The sequence below is a fragment of the Melozone crissalis genome, unplaced genomic scaffold (assembly GCF_028551555.1).
Source record: "Melozone crissalis strain CALT ecotype California unplaced genomic scaffold, PUWL_Pcris_2 ptg000017l_1, whole genome shotgun sequence".
Taxonomy (NCBI): Eukaryota; Metazoa; Chordata; class Aves; order Passeriformes; family Passerellidae; genus Melozone; species Melozone crissalis.
The window spans coordinates 9,036,976-9,054,099 of NW_026535795.1; the positions used below are offsets into that span (position 1 = coordinate 9,036,976).

The 17,124-nt window shown below is 44.7% G+C and overlaps 1 protein-coding gene across 2 annotated transcripts; it reads left to right on the top strand.

Annotated features, from left to right (window-relative positions):
- Window positions 1-1,253: 1,253 nt before the first annotated feature.
- On the top strand, window positions 1,254-14,963 carry YWHAB (tyrosine 3-monooxygenase/tryptophan 5-monooxygenase activation protein beta). Of its 2 annotated transcripts, none has more exons than XM_054274553.1 (6): window positions 1,254-1,350; window positions 8,599-8,899; window positions 9,920-10,043; window positions 10,992-11,155; window positions 12,504-12,599; window positions 13,061-14,963. In XM_054274553.1, exons 2-6 carry the CDS (start codon window positions 8,606-8,608, stop codon window positions 13,115-13,117), a joined length of 735 nt encoding a protein of 244 aa, XP_054130528.1. In that variant the 5' UTR covers window positions 1,254-1,350; window positions 8,599-8,605; the 3' UTR covers window positions 13,118-14,963. The 2 variants fall into 2 exon arrangements, with proteins under 2 accessions (XP_054130528.1, XP_054130529.1); XM_054274554.1 differs by lacking the exon at window positions 1,254-1,350 and adding an exon at window positions 5,422-5,516.
- The last annotated feature ends 2,161 nt before the right edge of the window (window positions 14,964-17,124 follow it).

The following is a 17,124-nucleotide window of genomic DNA, read 5'->3' on the forward strand; positions in this document are numbered from 1 at the left end:
TAAGGACTATGGGGAAGATCAGGGGAAAAAACAAGTTTTGCCGAGAAAAGAAAAAAGAGAGTGATGACAGCAACTAATGGAGCTGAATCAGTGTTTGCAGCTTAAGATAACTTGTGGGTGCCAAGTAATTTTCCTTCTGACTTTCCAAAGTAATTAACCTTTGGACTGAGACTAAGCAGGAAATTAATGAAGTCCCTTCCATCACCAAAAAGGAATCTCACAGTGACTTTGATGGGCCCAGGACTGTATCTGAAAGTAGAAGAGAAAATTGGACTCTGGGATGCTGTAATTGAACTGAGCCCAAATAATAACACTGACGAGTGCTGCTGCCATAAATTTGAGATCTGGGTGCAGAGCAATTGAGTTGTGTGTCCTGTCACTTCTTATCCAAAAGGATTATAAGGATTACAAAACTGAACTCTTTTACTTGGATTCCTTTTTGGAGACCAAGCTAGACTTCTCCTCATGCCCCAAAAATGTTCTCTTTTGCCATTTCCCTAGCAAATGTAGTTTATTAGTTGCATAAAACCTATCTAGCCAGTAAGGATCTTGATTTTTCAGTGAAAACGTGCAACTGAAGGGAAGATATTTTTCAGGGAAAACATCTCACTGTTGTAGGGAAGAGCTGCTACTACAACAGCATTTAAAGGTGATTTTGCAATTCAAAGCATTTGTGAAAATTTATTTTGAGGGTGCACAGAATAACTGCAGCGACTGTTTCCCGAGGATATGTCCCTTTGGAATGGTGTGCTCGGGGAGGTGGCAGGGTCGCTGTCCCCGCTGGTGTTTCACGGGTGCAGCACTCAGTGCCGCGCTTTAACTGGCACGGTGGCGGTCAGTCACAGGTCGGACCCGATGATTTTAGAGGTCTTTTCCAACCTAATCAATCCTGTGATTCTGTGGCTACCGTGAGCTCCAGCCAAAGAAAAGGCAAGAGGTCCAGCAGTGCGAAAAGGCAAGAAAAAAAGGCAACAAACTGTTTCTTTTGTTGCCGGAGAAACTGCCGCCCTTCCAGGCCGCAGCACCCCCTGCCCGGACTCCCACCCAGCGCTTCCTGCGGCACTGGAGAGCTCCGCGGACACAAAGAGCGGCGGGTGCGGGGGTGTGAGCGCAGCGGGCAGGCCCCGCTGAGCCCCGGGGCCGGGCCGGGCCGGGCCGGGCGGGATGAGCCCCATTGCCATGGTGACCGTCCCGCCGGGGCGGCGCGCGGGGCGGTGGCGCCCCCTGGCGCCGGAAGGGGCGTGTCGCGCGGCGGAAGCGGGGCCGAGCGCCGCAGGGTGTGTGCGCGTGTCCGTGCGAGCGGCCGCCGCTGCCGTCGCCTCCGCCCGTGGGATCCGCGCGCGCCGCCAGGTGAGGGCCCGCGGCCGCCATCGCGGCGGGCATCGCCATCGCGGGGCATCGCCATCGCGACCCGCGGGGCCGGCCTGCCCCCGCCCTGCCCGCTCCGCTCCACCCCGCGCGGGGAGCCGCAGGCCGCGGCGGGCGCCCCCGCGGGAGGGTCCCCGGTGCTGCCTCCCCGCTCCTGCCTCCCCGCCCCTGCGTCCCCCGGGCCGGGTAACGGTGCGACCCTCGGCCGGCGGGCCCCGGCGGGCGGCGCCGCCCCTCGGGAGCTGCCGGCTCCCCCGCCCCGCCCCGGTGAGTCACTCGGTGCCCGGGGCGCGGCCGCGCTCACCTGGGCCCGCCCGGCAGGAAGGGCTGCGAGCCCGGGGCCCGAGCGGCGCTGCCCGGAGCGAGCTCGCCCCGCCGCACGACTGGGCCGGCACTGGGCCGGCCTCGGGCTGCCCAACGCCCGGAGCTCCGTGCCCAGCCCCGAGAGCGCAGCTGCCGTGGCCGTGCCCGTGAGCCGGCCCACGTCGGTGGTCATGGCCGTGTATGAGCGCTTCAGAAGGGAACAAAATGCGTTTAGTATGTTCCGATTTTGTTCATTCGTGTCCATTTGGGAATAGGGATGCGTTTAGGGAGGGCTCCACAGGGAAAGAAGGTTGGTTCAAGCCAGTCCCAGCCTACAAAAAGGCTGGGCAGTAACCCAGATCTAATGGCTGTGGGTTTTGTTTGAGGTAGGTATAACCAGGTGTTTATTTGGATGTTGAAATAACAGTGGCACACCACCACTGTAGTGGCATAAATACATCTCACGTAAAGATCACCATATAAATTGATGGCTTTCAGATAGATTCCTTATTAATAGTTAAAATACATTTTCCAGTGATATGAAAACAAAAAACCTTATACTGCAGCACCATAAAAGCTAAATTCCCATAGAAGAATATCAGAGACTTTGGCAGTGTTTGTAATGTTTTGTATTCAGTGGCTGTAGGAATATTTGTGTTTTCACATGTTCACTAACACAGGACACCTCTGTCAGAAATTGTAATACCTTTATATTAAAAAAATGAGCTTACTTTTATTTTAAAGCAATAATGAGATATAATCTGGTCTAGAAAAGAAAACAAGAACACAAGTGCCATTTTCTTCCTTCATATTAAAGGACTGCAAAAATATCCCCTGTATCATATTTTGTTTATTAAATGGGTACCAATAAAGTGATAGACTCGTTGCACAGATGGGCCTGGTGCAGTTTTCTCAACCTCATTATGTCAGTACCGCATGTTCTGATCTCTGCTATTTTGATGTTGAGTCGTTTTATTTTTTCCTGAGCAGGCCTGTGCCAGTATGCAGCTTTTTGTGATGCATGTGAATAAACTCGGATGAGGAGGAGCTCAGTAAATAATTATTTGGTTAATGAGGTAAAAGCTCCTGATCCTGATCCGTGTGGTATCCTAATACCAGGCATTACACTAGTGTGTCTGTTACATGGCCACATTTCTTGCCCCACCCTGTAATATAAATACTGTCAGTTTATTATTAACAAAATTGATTTACCTGTGATATGAATACATTCGTTTGGCATGAACTTTATGCCTGGGGGAAGATTTTTTGGGGTTACTCACAATTTCCACCCGGATTCTAGCCAAAAACAATTCTTCTGGTTGGAACAAAAAGGTGTTGCCATGTGGGGATGTTGTGCTGTGGAAGTGCCAGCATGTCTCCATGCAGCTGTTCTGAGCAAAGGGCCATAGGCAGGAGCAGAGCTCTGCTTTTCAGCCTGGCATTAGGAAGAACAAGGCTGCTGTCACTAAATTTGACATGTCCATACAATATCAGTGTCCCCACATGCTGTTGGTAGTGGTCATAGGCATTTTGTAATTCTCTGTGGAGACTGAAAACCATTGAGTGTCATTTTATTCAATTTTACGAAGCAACAAGTAATGATGGCGGCAGATGGCCAGAGCAGAGTGAGGCATGGCTTTATAGAATGTTAATTTTATCTCAACATTTGCATAGAGATTTGAGCCGAAGGCCAGGGTAGATGCAGAGGAGGCTGAAGTTATGTGCTGCACAAGGTCAGCAAGAATATCACAGCTGTGAAGTCATGTTCCTTTTTCCCTCATTATGTTTGCAGGATATTTTACTGAACTTGTTATACCCAGGCTTCTGGCAGGAAGATTTTGCTGTTCAGATCTTACCAGAGCCATTCATTTTCTAATCAGTTATTTAACAACCCGTGCTAGCCTTTGAGGGAACCATCCAGAGAAACACAACCAATAAAATCAAATGCCTCATACTGTAGGAAAGCAAGGAAGGTGCTTGCACTCAACTGAAAGAGTTGCACTCCATTTCCTGTAAAAAATAAATGTTGTGAGCATTGTCCAGTTGACAGGGAATGCCATCCCCATCATGCAGCTACTCGTGTCAGCATGTGTGTACCTGAATGGTGGAGAATGATTTTCTGTTTATTTTAGAATTAATGTTCCCAGAGCTCTTACCCTCTGTAGTTATAGAACTGTAATTTGAGATACCACTCACCTCACGTGAATGTTTATTTTCAGAATGAATTGCCTGTCCAGAAATCAAATAAGGTGTGTTCACATGTTGTTGGAATACTGAACTGCAAATTCTGTACCAGTCTGCTGCTTCTTCTGTTAGAACTTGAGTGGACTTATGACTGGGAGGTATGATTGCCTCCCATTCCACCAAACCTCACTTTGTATTCCTTCCTCACAGTGAAATATGCAGGTCTGGTAACCTGCAGCTCTGCTCAACTCGTTAGGGACCAGTATGTCAAACCAATAACTACACTGCTTTCTCACCAGTTCTTTCCTACAAAGTGCAAGTGTTGGTCTGATAGATTCTCATGCTTGCTGTAGAGAGAAAAACAGTGCACAAAAATCAATGAATTAATTAGCATCAGAAGAACAGGTCATCAAGAGCAGCAGACTTCAGACCAATGTAAGCTTATTAGTATTGTCCTGTCAGTTCAATATGTTATATAAGCCAGATTATTTTCAGTGTCAGTTTTCATTTGATTTTTACAGACTTTAAGTACAGTTAGTTCTGATTCATTTTGGCTTTGTCCTAAAGAGCCCATAGGAATGGGAACCAATAAAGGCTGCAGAGCAGATGGAATAAGTGCTAAGGAGTAAGCTGTAGTTCTCAAAATCCTGCAGTCTTTCTGAAGAGCAGTAGCTGCATGTTTTACCCCTCAGCTGTTAATGGGATGTAAACCTCCAGTTCTGTGTGTCCATCCACTCTTGAAAGATCCATGGATGTCCTGACTCCAGACTGGCCACACCATCCCCTTGTCACTGCATCTTCCACTCACTGAAAGATGCAGCTACCAACTAGTGAGTTTTGCAGGTCCTGACCTTCACCTTTGGTGCTTTGTGATATGTTTCAGTCTTTTCCACACGGGTGTAAAGCTTTTCTGGAGTGTGAGTAAGCACTTACAGTGCCTGCATACATGCTCTTCTGCATTTATGAGAGAGATTGCAAGAGCTCTAGGCTGTATGGGAGATAGAGGGGAAAAAATAGTAAAAAAATTACATTTTGAGTGTGGGACTTAAGGTGATTGAAATTTCTGACTGCTGGGCAGTGGTTGGCATTCCTTACTGTGAACAATGTCCAGCCATTTCCAATTTGAGGGCTGCTCAGTTGTTTTGTGCAGATTCTTAAGCAGACAGTGTCTTAAGAATTTGAACTGTGTTAATGCATCTAATATCAGAATCTTCTGCTTAGAACAGGCAACTTTCAGGACTCCTCCATGGCTGTGATCTGCACGTCTCTGCTCCTTTTTCCATCTTCCCTCTTCTCCCTTTGCCACCATGGCATGGCTTTATCAGTGCTAGAATAGACCATTCCTGTCAGCCTCCTGTTCATCACCTCTGTGTGTTTTGCTCCTAGCTGCAGGTAACCTTTGGTAGATGGCTTCTGTGTGTGGCCTAGGTGTATTTTTAGCTCTAGGCTTTGCTTGTTTCAGACCGTGGCACACTGGTCCATTGTTAGAGTGTGGCTTTCATCTCCTCTCTGGGAGGGACCAGTTATAACTGATAGTTGCTTCTTTGCCTTTTCAAACATCACTCCTTTCCTTGTATCTTTTTTCCTTCTGGCAAACACTTTCCTCTTTTGGAGCTCAAGCCAGCATAGCTCTGCAAAGCTCTCTCCAAGCTTCTAACAAGGTAAGCAATGGAGAATCAAATGAGGATTTTGAGTGTTTCTTTATGCAGCGTCCTGGGAAGGAAGGAATGGTAGGCTTACTGTCATTGGCAGATATTTTGGTGTGGGCAGTGGTTTTCTTACTGCATTTGAGTTCTGTTAAATCCATGTTACTGAATAATACTTGTGTTTCATAGCAAGCCTGCTAACAGTACAGATATTAACACAAATTAACTAAACTCAAGCCTCTGTACACTGAATTCTTGTGTCAAAACTAAGCCAGTGAAGTACTCAGGAGCTCCATCTTTAATGATGAGTTTGAGTTTCATATATGCATAAATGACTTTCGTGTGCATAAATTAGTTACATTGCTGAGAAAAGTTGCTTGATGAGAAGCAACATTCTAATCTTTGTGCTGGTATTTTACTTGTATAATTGATATGTTAAACTGGTTTCTGGATCTCTTTTATCCATTAGGTCTTTGTGTTTCCCTTCGTTTGCAATTCCCTTTGTGATTTCCTTCGTGTGTCCTTACATGAACCGATTGACTCCTGTGAACTGTCTTGCATCTAAATATAAATATGTCAGTGAGCTTGATAAAACAAAGTCTGCACCCTTTCAAAACTAAACTATATTGTTTGTAAACAGAATTCTTAGACCACTATTGGCAAAGTGCAGATCAAAGATAAAACTAAGTGACTTTTCAATGACAAAATGTAAATTCAGTTGGAGCTACTTGCCTCTGCATTTCAACAAGCAGTCTGCTACCACATAACAATCACACTCCATGAGAAGAAGAGGAAAAGATAAGATGTTTGCAGTAGAAATACTTCTAGAAGCTGTGCAGACAATGAAGAAATGAAAAGTGCTCTGAAGCGGTTTAGTTTCAGTGTCTTGTTGTTTAAAGTTGGCTCTTGCAATGTAAAAAGCATTCTTCAGGTGTACTTTGCTCATGTTCAGATTTTAGTGAGTGACTAGAGAAATACCACTCACAAATTACTTCCTGCCTTGAGCACATAGTCTGCAAATAGTGCTGAGTTAAGGGAATGGTTTACAAGGTTTGGAAGACTCAACAGGGAAGGAAAAGTGGGATGGGTTGTCTCAAGGGGAAATGGTCTGATGATTTCCTTGGGCTTGTTCTGCATTGGTGCTGTGATAGCCTTTCAAGTAGGAAGAAACAAAGCACATCACAAATCCCACTTAACCTTTTCCATCATCAGGAGCTGGCTGTTTGATAAGCCTGTGCAAACCAATGGTAATATCCCCAGGGTAAAAGCTTACTGGGAAAGAGAGAACCAAATGAATCATGCCTTGCCACAAGTTGTCACACTGCTGCCCACAGTCACCCTGTCATGAAAACAAATTTGAGGGCTTTGATCTGAGGTCTGTGTGGCACCTTTCAATAGATCCCAGAATCCACTGGTTTAAATACAGCACTTGAAATGCAGCTGAACCAGAGCCCATCTTTACTTACCAGTAAAAGATCCCTTTCCAGGAGGCTGGTTGTAATATTCCTTGTCCTGGGTTTACTTCAGGAACTCTAATGTGAAATAACAATTTTTGCCTTGATATCCTGGATGATTTGGTTTTTTTGCTAAAGTGGAATATCTTCAGCTGGAGGTACAGAATGTGCTCAAAATAATTCTGTAGTTGGGACTCATCCTCAGCAGTGTGAGCAGTGTGTGAATTTGGGAATGTATCACAATTGGAATTTGGGTCTGTGTCTCATTGTCCTGTTTGAGGATTTGGTACAGGTTTTCCTCTATAATAGTGTAGTAGGTGATCCTTGGAGTAAAATACACGCTGAGCAGTGTGTGCAAGATGTTCTCCATCAGAAGCCTGTCAGACTGGAATCTTCCAAGATGAGAGCCAGTAAAAAGGCTGCAGCAATCTCTTCCAGCGTGTTGGTTCTTTCTAATAGGGCTGTAGGTGCTTCTGTAATGAACAGAAGTCTGTGAAATACAAATGTAAACTTACTGTTCTTGTTTGGTTTTTATTCTTGTTTTAGAAGTGGTTTTTAGGCTGTAAGTCTCAGCCTTACAATTTACCTAGACAGTGAGAGCCCTGATTAGGATTTAGGAGTGGGAGAGGATAATTATGCTCGGTGCTGATGAGAATAATCGTTCTGGATGTGTCCGAAATTGAACCTGGAGAATTTTTACAGATTAATTTGGATTGTCAGTAAGTTTGTGAAGTATTGAGGTCCATTTCGATAAAGGCTCTCCTGTGAGCCTGGCCCTGGGCGGTTTATTCATTCTCCCTGGCATAAGCTCTTCAGTGACCCTGTGGCCATGTGAAGTGCGTTCCCAGCTTTGGTTGCTAAACTGCATTATCAAAAATCATAAACAAACTGGTTCCATATAAGCATTTTGTTTTGTAGCAGTGACCATTGTGTGGGCCACATCCCATTCAGATTTTATGAATATCAATGTTATTTAAAAGGTCTTGAAAACCTGAGACTGCAGCCACCCTAGCTGTGTAGAGTCGTCCATTGTGTGAATGTTGATGCATATGCAAAATAACCCACGTTATTTTCTGGCAGAACATTATAAATGCACTTTCCATAGTTGCCAACACTACAGCTTTCCTGGGTATGGTTTATGTAAACCCACAGAAACATCTCTAACTTGCCAAAAATCTTCAGTGTCAGAAGGAGCTGTCCAGTGCTTCAGTGCTCCTAAGTAGTTGCTCTTGTACTGCAGTGGAGGGAAACAAACAACAGCAGCAATAAACAAACAAACCTGAAAAAGCCCCAGAAACCTGGTGGTTTCTTGGTTAATTTCTCCCCAGCTGACTGAGCTGTGGCTGGTAAAGGAAAGAGAAGAGCTTCATATAGAGCTGTGCTTATTACCAATATGACTTTTGCTGCATTTTGAAGAATGATGCTTTCATATCTTCAGGGTTGTCATTAGTCATTTACGCATGGAAATGATACACATTTGGCAAAAGGTCAAATACATTTTTTAAAAGAAACCCTTTGTATTACTTTATTACAGTTGATAGATTTCCCTTTTATTACTGACTGTAAGATCTGCTTCAGCATGAACTTCCCCAGTGCAGACCATGGAGACATTTTTCTCTCTTTTTATTCCTCGCTCATTGCAGGACAGCCATGGATAAAAGCGAGTTGGTACAGAAAGCCAAGCTGGCAGAGCAGGCCGAGCGTTACGATGACATGGCTGCTGCTATGAAGGCTGTCACTGAGCAGGGACATGAGCTGTCCAATGAAGAAAGGAATCTCCTCTCCGTGGCCTACAAGAACGTGGTCGGTGCCCGCCGCTCGTCCTGGCGTGTGATTTCCAGCATCGAACAGAAAACAGAGAGAAACGAGAAGAAACAGCAGATGGGAAAAGAATATCGTGAGAAAATTGAGGCTGAATTGCAGGATATCTGCAATGATGTTCTGGTAATAATCCAACAGCAAAAATAACAGTAGTTAGTACTGCAGCATTCTTCAGAGAGGCTTAAGGAATTTTAGTAGTGCTGTAGACACTGCAGCACCTTAGCAGGGGAATAATTTTGCATAGCTACATACTTGGGTCCAATTCTAGCTCCTAGGATGGAGCTAAGTCATTTAGCTTGCTTCTTAGGGAATTTGTTATAAAAGAGTCTATTTTTGTTAGCAGCAAAAAGCAAACCAGGCCATGTTGAAGACCCCTGGCTCTGGCTGGAGGGGGTTCACCATGAAAACAAATTTAGATCTGGGGTGCTGACATGAGTCCTGCTAAAAGGCCTGCTGTTTAAATTCCTTAATTAATGAATGCTGATGTCCTGAGTCTTGTTTAATAGCTTTTTTTTCATGGAGAAGGTGTGTGGTTTTTCTCCCAGACTGATTTTGCTCTTTCTTTCACTCAGACAGGAGGGATTCCTGTTATTGCTGTTCCATTTGCTTGAGATCAGTCAGGAGCAGATGCTGTCAGTGCAGTCTATCTTTGCATCTCTTTCTGAGTGCACATGTGCTGCCTGTGCCACTGTCAAACTTTTCAGCTGAAGCTGGAGATAGAATCAGTTTATTGTGGATAATTTCACAGCTCTGCATAGAATTCAAATGTGTGGCAGCAAAAGTGACCAGATGTGCTAATTTCCAAATTTCCAGCTGCTGCTTTTCATTAGTTTGGTCATGGATGTGGGTTTGCATCAGCAGGCTTAAACCCTTATAGCCTTCAGATCCTGCAGGAGAGAATTGTGGGTAGGATCAACATAGCACATTTTCAGCTCTCCATAGATTAGGCTACAAGGAGTTTATCTTTTTTTTCCCAGACTTTAGACAGCAGTAGGCAAAGAGATTAACACAGGAGTCTGCGTAAATCATGACAGAAGTCATTGTTACTGTTTGAACAGTTCATGCTCACCATTGTAACAAAGGCTCTGTTTCAGACATTATTTTTATGACTCAGGAAACACTACTTTTTTTAATCTTTCTCAGGAACTCCTGGATAAATACCTTATTGTCAATGCTACACAGCCAGAAAGCAAGGTCTTCTATTTGAAAATGAAAGGTGATTACTACAGATACCTCTCAGAGGTGGCATCTGGGGACAATAAGCAAAGTAAGTAGAAATGAAATCTCTCTCTCTCTGTGGACCAAGCAGAATCAACTATAAAACCCACTTGTATTCTTTTCCCCAACATCCTGTATTTATTTGTTTTTACTGCTGCTCTGTAGTTATGAAGATAGGTGCAGTGTGAGTCACTTTTGGAGAAACACTTCACTGCAATTAATTGGCAGATGTTCATCAATACAGTCAAACTCTGCTTGTAGCCCCTGACCACAGTAGCAAGTTTTCAAGCATCTGTGACAGTGTAAAATTATTTTCCTGCAGAATGTAGGTTTCTTTCTCACAGAAAATGCTTAGTTTGTTTGATCTCATGTTTAAACTATGAACTCAGCTCAAGTCTGCACTGTTTGCAAGCTTTCCCCATACAAATATGGGATATTGGGCTTCTGGGTTCTGAAGTCATAAATTCTGAAATGGAAAAGCAGTGCTGAACTGCCTGAATTCCTGTGAGTGCTTGATGTAGTCCATGAATTGCAAACTTAGCTTGATGTCAGTACGGAGCTTATTGTTACTCATTAGCCAGGAGGGGAATGTTGGCTTTGTCCTGAAACCCCAACCTGAAATACAAAGTTCATGACCTAACTGCAGCAGTTTAGTTACCTCTTCTTCCCCATATGGTTTTGTCTGGATTTATTATTGATAACTGTGACTCTTTCAGCTGGGCTGAAAATGAATGTTTTAAACCAGAATGCTTAAGTAGAATTTGTGTCCATTCAGATTGGTTGGAATTTTAAGTTTCTGCTAAAAAAACTATTTCAACATTAATTGTTCAGCAAGTGGAAGGCTTTTGCATGTAAAAACATTGAAAGAAGTGTCTGTGCATAGGTAATTGCATGAATTTCTGGTGGCATGGTAGTCTAGGCTAAGAATATAATTGCTTCCCCAGTGAAGTAGAGAGATGTACTGTGTATTTATGTGGTTGTATTTGCTTCTTTGCAGCAACGGTAGCAAACTCCCAGCAAGCTTATCAGGAGGCATTTGAAATTAGCAAGAAAGAGATGCAACCAACACACCCCATTCGACTCGGTTTGGCTCTAAATTTCTCTGTCTTCTACTATGAGATCCTAAATTCTCCTGAAAAAGCCTGTAACCTGGCAAAGACGGTAAGCAGACTCTTCATATCACCAATTTTTGTGGAGGCTGAGGAGGTAATTACATGGTTACAGTAGCACTTTGTAGATGATTATGCTTTCTCATATCAAATTCCTTAAAAATGCTGTCATGAAATGGTTGTCATTGTAGTATATTTTCAGGTAAGTTGGTTTGCTAGACTAGCTTAGCTTTGGATAAGGTTAATTTGCTACTGCAGCTGTTCCAGTGACAGGGAAGACAAATTGCCTCTGTTTAATGTCCACCTAATTCTCTTAGAATGTGTTTGTGTCAAAATTGAAAACACTTGAATTAATTTAGCAATTCTAAAGTGAAATATTTATTTAAATTGAAGCACTTAGCTAGCCAGTACATGAAGTGTTGTCTGTGTGCCAGTCTTTGTAGTCCTAAATGTCCTTGTTATCCATATGCATGTGTGCCTCTCTCTCCAGAGACCAAAAAGAGCTTTTGTGATGGATTGTGACAAACAAATAGCCAGTTATTTTTTCCTTAGCCTTCTTCCTGAAATGGGATTAGTCTTCTAAATGGAACTTTTTGCGTCTGTGAAAATTGTCTGGTAGTAACTTTAATAACATGGCATTAGGTGAATATTTGTGTTCTTAATATGCAATTCAGTAAGACTTTGTAGCAAGAAGTGATGCTGTGCTGTAAAATGCTGCTCCTGTTCTTGCCTTTTTTAGTTAAAATGCTTACATCTGTTTGAAACCTGAATGAAGAAATAGCAGTTACGGCTCTCAGACTCACAGTATTGATTTTCATGTGCAACAGATGGATGGGAAGAATGGCTTTGTTAATCTCTAGTGGAACATACCTGATTTCCTCTGCTGTTTTGAAAAGAAATTGGAAACCTTCCTCCCCACTGTCGAAAAGTCTTGTGTTCCATTTTCTTGTCTACTGACTCGTGTGCAATATGTATAAATATGTATATGTACTCATTCAAGTAATGGTACCTTTGTCTTTCACTGCTTATTTAGACCAGGGAGACCTTCCTTTTTAATGAAAGTCCCTTTTTTGTAAATGTTGTCTTAAACCTGACTTCAAGCTATGTGAGCCATTTTTCAGCATGACACATAGAGTGCTCTTGCCTCTTCAGTATTTGGGATTGGCATTTAGTAACATTTTTCTGGGCTTTTATCTGCACACCCCTGAAGACTTCTGTTTTCCCCGGGCTGTCTAGGATCTGGTGCTCACTCTGTTTTACGTTTCTTCTTGTGGTGGGAAAGAAAAATACTGGAAGGTTTTTTATAGAATGTGGATAGTAATGTGGCAGATTTTAAGCTTTGTATAAGCAGAAGTGACTTCAGGAAGCTGAGTGTGAAAGGGCTGTGTTTATGTTTTTAGGCATTTGATGAAGCGATAGCAGAGCTGGACACGCTGAATGAAGAGTCCTACAAAGACAGCACCCTGATCATGCAGCTGCTTAGGGACAACCTCACTGTGAGTACCATGGGGCAAACCACTGCACTCTAGGCTGCTGCACTCTGAAGTGGGACTCAGCATCTGAAAGCTGATGCGGTTCTGTGCCGTTAAAAGCTTTTTCTGAGGCGTTAACTGCATGTGTTAACTGCGATGCTTTTTGTAACCAGACCAGTTAGACTTGCTTGTTCAAACTACGAATCACTTGTTAACTGCTGTAACAAACTCAGATTCCTTTTGTAACACAGAGTGGAGTTTGTTCTCAACAGTTTTATGTGAAACTTCTGGCTTGTGCTAGCTTCTTGCTTATCTTTTATTCATGTTCTAGTTTATTATTCTTCAGCTTTACTATTAAGTTCAGTTCTGCATTGCTCTTAGCTGAGAAAATTGCACAGCTACTACTAATTACGCTGTATTCCCCTTCCTGACAATTGTAATTAACCGTGCTTCCAGCATAAACTCGTGTTTGTATTTCCTTACAGCTATGGACGTCGGAAAACCAGGGAGATGAAGGGGATGCTGGGGAGGGAGAGAACTAATGGCTGTCACGCTTCACTATATGTTCAATGTCACCCTGTATCCTACACATAATCCCTTTGTGCGACAAGCAAAAAGAATAGTACATTGACTTTCACAACCTCAACGTAGCAAAAACTGTCTGTGGGGTAAAACCGGTTGGTTGGTGTTTTGTGTACCTAGAGCGGAGGTCGGGTATTCCAATGGCATTCCGAACTTTCCTATTCTGAACATTTACAGTTCCGATTACCGTGTTTATATTTTTAACTGAACACTGTGATGATAATAATAATAAAGGGTTTTGTGATTGCAATTGACTTTACAAAACTCTTCTTGGTAGAAAAGTAGACATCAATTATGTAACTCTGGCAAGCTTAATTTGGCACCAAAATAGTTGAAGTACAATTCTGTTGTAAAGTTGTACAGAAAGTTATAGAGATTCTATTGCGACACTGGGGCATGGAAGGAAAACAATCCAATGTATGGCATTCCGGTTAGGGACACTGCTATGAGGTAGTTGAACAGGCACACTCTGTAGACATTTGTAACCGAGTCTGAGGCACCACTTTCAGTCAAAAGCTCACTTTGTTAATCCTGTCTTTCTGGGGATGGGGTTTGTTTTGGGGAGGAGGGAAACAGGGGAGTTAGCAGCTTGATTTCCAAACTCTTTACACTGGCAGATAACTGGGGTTTGACTTCTCAAAGTGCTTTCATGCTCATACCACATGCATGACTAAGCCCCTTCCCACAGCAATAACTTTTACCTAGTTACAACTTAGATATTCTTCAGTAGTAAATATTCTTGGTTTGCTGCCATGGACTTGCAATAGGAGAAGATTCAATTTTTTGAATGGCCTTATTAGTTTGAATGATACCATGAAGTGATCTGCCACTTTTGCATTACTTTACTCTTAGGTAAATCAAAGTCCCCATGGTATTCCCATTCTCAATTTATCCTGAAAACTTTTAAAATAATCCACTGAGCCATCTTTTAGTTCACTTTATTATCCCACTGGACTCTGTTCATCCTTGACCCTTTCACCTGTTTAAACTCCATTAAAGCAGTTTTGGACTCCCATATGCATCATCCTCCCATATACATCTTTGGTTCCTGGTATGTCAGAATGGTGGATGAGGCCTGCACCTCACCAAGGACAGGTTTCTTCCTTGGGTGTTCAAGAGCTGCCAGTGCTGCTGTGTTCTTCAGCTCTTGTCTGCCATTCTTTGGTAGTACCAGGAAACTGGCTCAAGTACTGGCTCAAATATTCAGGATTTCCCATCTCGTACTGGAATGCAGACCTACACATCTGTAATGCTTGTAATATTTGAGCTCCAAATGTCCTCACCTTGTCATGTTTCAAACATGTCCCATTAAACAAAACCTAGTAAGAGTTGCGTGAGCAATGCAGTGGAAAAGATTAGGAATAGTCACCTATCAGTCCCGTGGTATCATCCCCTGCCTTCACATTCCACTTAGGTATAGGATCCATCTGTTTGTCCATCTGTCTGCTGAAGAGAATTTCATGCACTGATTTTAAAACTCCCCTCTACTAGCTGAACAAATTGTGCAGTTAATACTTGGCGCTTGATAAATGCAGTAGTGAATGTGGAACCGAGCCTGTCTGTATATCTGGTAGCTCTTTTCGCTTTGTTTTTACTGACCAGTATTCTGCCTAAAGTTTGCTTCTGTGACGGTTATATTGCCTAGCACACACGTGGTTGTGAGAATAGTATAGCAAAAAGAAATACCTGGTTATTGATGTACTAGATTTGTGTATGTCTTTTAAACAGTTCTAGTTTCACCTTACACAAAATAATCAGGAAAGTGTAAAAGAATTCAAAAGTGAATAATAAAAAAAAATTTTATCATTTGGTTGTCTGTTGTCTTTGCTGTAGTAGTGCTGAAACCTGTGGTAGTAAAATCACCACTTGTACTCAGTTTTCAGTTTGTGTGAGTTGATTCATGGTTTACAAATACTGAGTTACTCATTCCTTTAACGAGAGACTTTCCCACACACCCTCCCAGATTCGGAGGAGAAAACACCGTTTCTCTTCTTTTTCATCAAGGGCATACTTGGAATACATTGCCATTGCGGGGCTTAAATGCAACTCTGAATAACCATTTAACTTGCCCCGAGTCATTGCATATTGTGAGGTCAAACACACTGTAAATGAGAAAAGCCTGTTTATTACATTCAGAGATTTTTCTTGGGAATCTTTTAAATACCCACTCTGTACAGAGGGCTGGCCTCACCTCTGCACACCCAGCTCTGCTTGTCTCACACTGGGCTGTGCTAAAGGAGCACCAAGAGTGCAGAATAGCAGAGGTGCACGGGACATGAGCACTTGAAGGGATGGATGGCAGTAGCCAGGCAGCAGATGCCAGGCAGTCTGAAAGCTTCAAGGAAGCTTGGTCTGCTCCCAGAGTGTGACAGCTCAGAAAGTGTGCACAGTGGAAAATGTCGCTTGGCTGCTCTGGATTGACCAGTGAAGGCATTAGGACAAAATCTAACCAGCTGTTGCTTGACTGCTGTTCTGCCCTGTGCCATGGCTGTACATGGTGGTCCCTCCATGTCTGTAATTATTGCTACTTTGTCATTTTCTCCAGCCTTCATGGACGTACCTAAATGTATGCACATAGCACATATAAAACACAAATTATTTTATAGTGTGCACCAGCTCCCAGTCTGATTCATGCTGATGGCATTGTCAGCTCTGAGAAGAAAAATCCCTGCATCTGCTAGTTGCTCCTCTTCAGAGACCACCTCCTGTCTCAGTCCTTTCACATAACATCTCTCATCCTGGCTGTCTCTTTTGGGGAAATCGTGAGCTGAGGAGGCTGGTCTGCAACTGATGAGTTGATGGGGTGTCTCCATTCTTTACTTAATTCTGTCTTTCTGGGAAAGGACACTGCAGCTGGCCCAGCCACAGTAGGAGTCCAGGTGCACTCAACATGTTTGACTGATCCAACTGTTGCTGCTGCAGCTTCTCATTGTTGGTGCTGATGCTGATCTGACCTTCAGGTGAGGCCTCGTGGTGTGGGAAACCACCAGAAGGCTTTTGTGAAGGTGATGGTTTTCCTGATTGCCTTGCAGCTGACCCTTCCGAGGGTGCAGGATGGGTGGAGCCGGATGCCGGGGGAGCTGCTGTGGAATTGCACTGCCTGCGGCTGGAGGTTCCTGTGTGCTTCATCCGGCGTTTCAGCAGCACAATCACAGAACAGCTGGGGTGCGATCTCAGTGGGTGAAAGGGAGATTACAGAACTCCTGGGCCGTACAGACAAGAGTGATGATAGCAGAGGCCATATTCCCTGGCTCTCTGTTGGGTCCGGAGGGAGATAGCTGTGGAATTCAGAAATGCATGAGCGCCCTGTGATGAGGGATTTGTAACCCAGCTGTGTACGGCTCCTGCCTGAACTCCTTAACTTCAGAGAATTACATGTCAGAAGGTGAATGCAATTTCCTAAAAGCGCGTGGGTGGGACGCGCTGTCAGCGTTCCAGGGTGACACGCAGCGCAATTCCCCTTTGGGAAGGCAGGCGATGCGCAGGAGCTGCGATTCGCAAAGATGAGGAGCTGCATTGCACCTGCCGAACCCCTGAGCCCTCAGCCCCGCGGGGGCCGCCCCTGCCCTGCCCTGCCCGCGGGGTGTCCGCTCCGCTCCGCACGTGGCCGGGGTGGGGCGGTGGGCGGGGGTCCCGTCCCGCCCCCGGGGCCGCCGCGGAAGAGGCGCCCGGTGCCGGCGGCCGCAGCGGAGCGGTGCTGCCTCGGCGGGCGCTCGGTGTGAGTGCGGGGCTGGTACCGGCGGCCGCTCGCTGTGAGTGCGGGGCCGGCTCCCAGCGCCCAGCTCCGCTGCCGGGGCCGTTTCTCCGGGGCGGGCGGGCTCGGGCAGGGTGAGCCCCGCTCCTCCCGGCGCTGTGCGCTGCCCGGGGCTCCCGGCGGGGCTGTGCCGCCTCGCCCGGCCGCTCCCCGCATCGCCGCTCCGGCCGCCTCCTCCCCGTTTGAGCTCCCTTCCCTCCGTGCCCTGCTGGC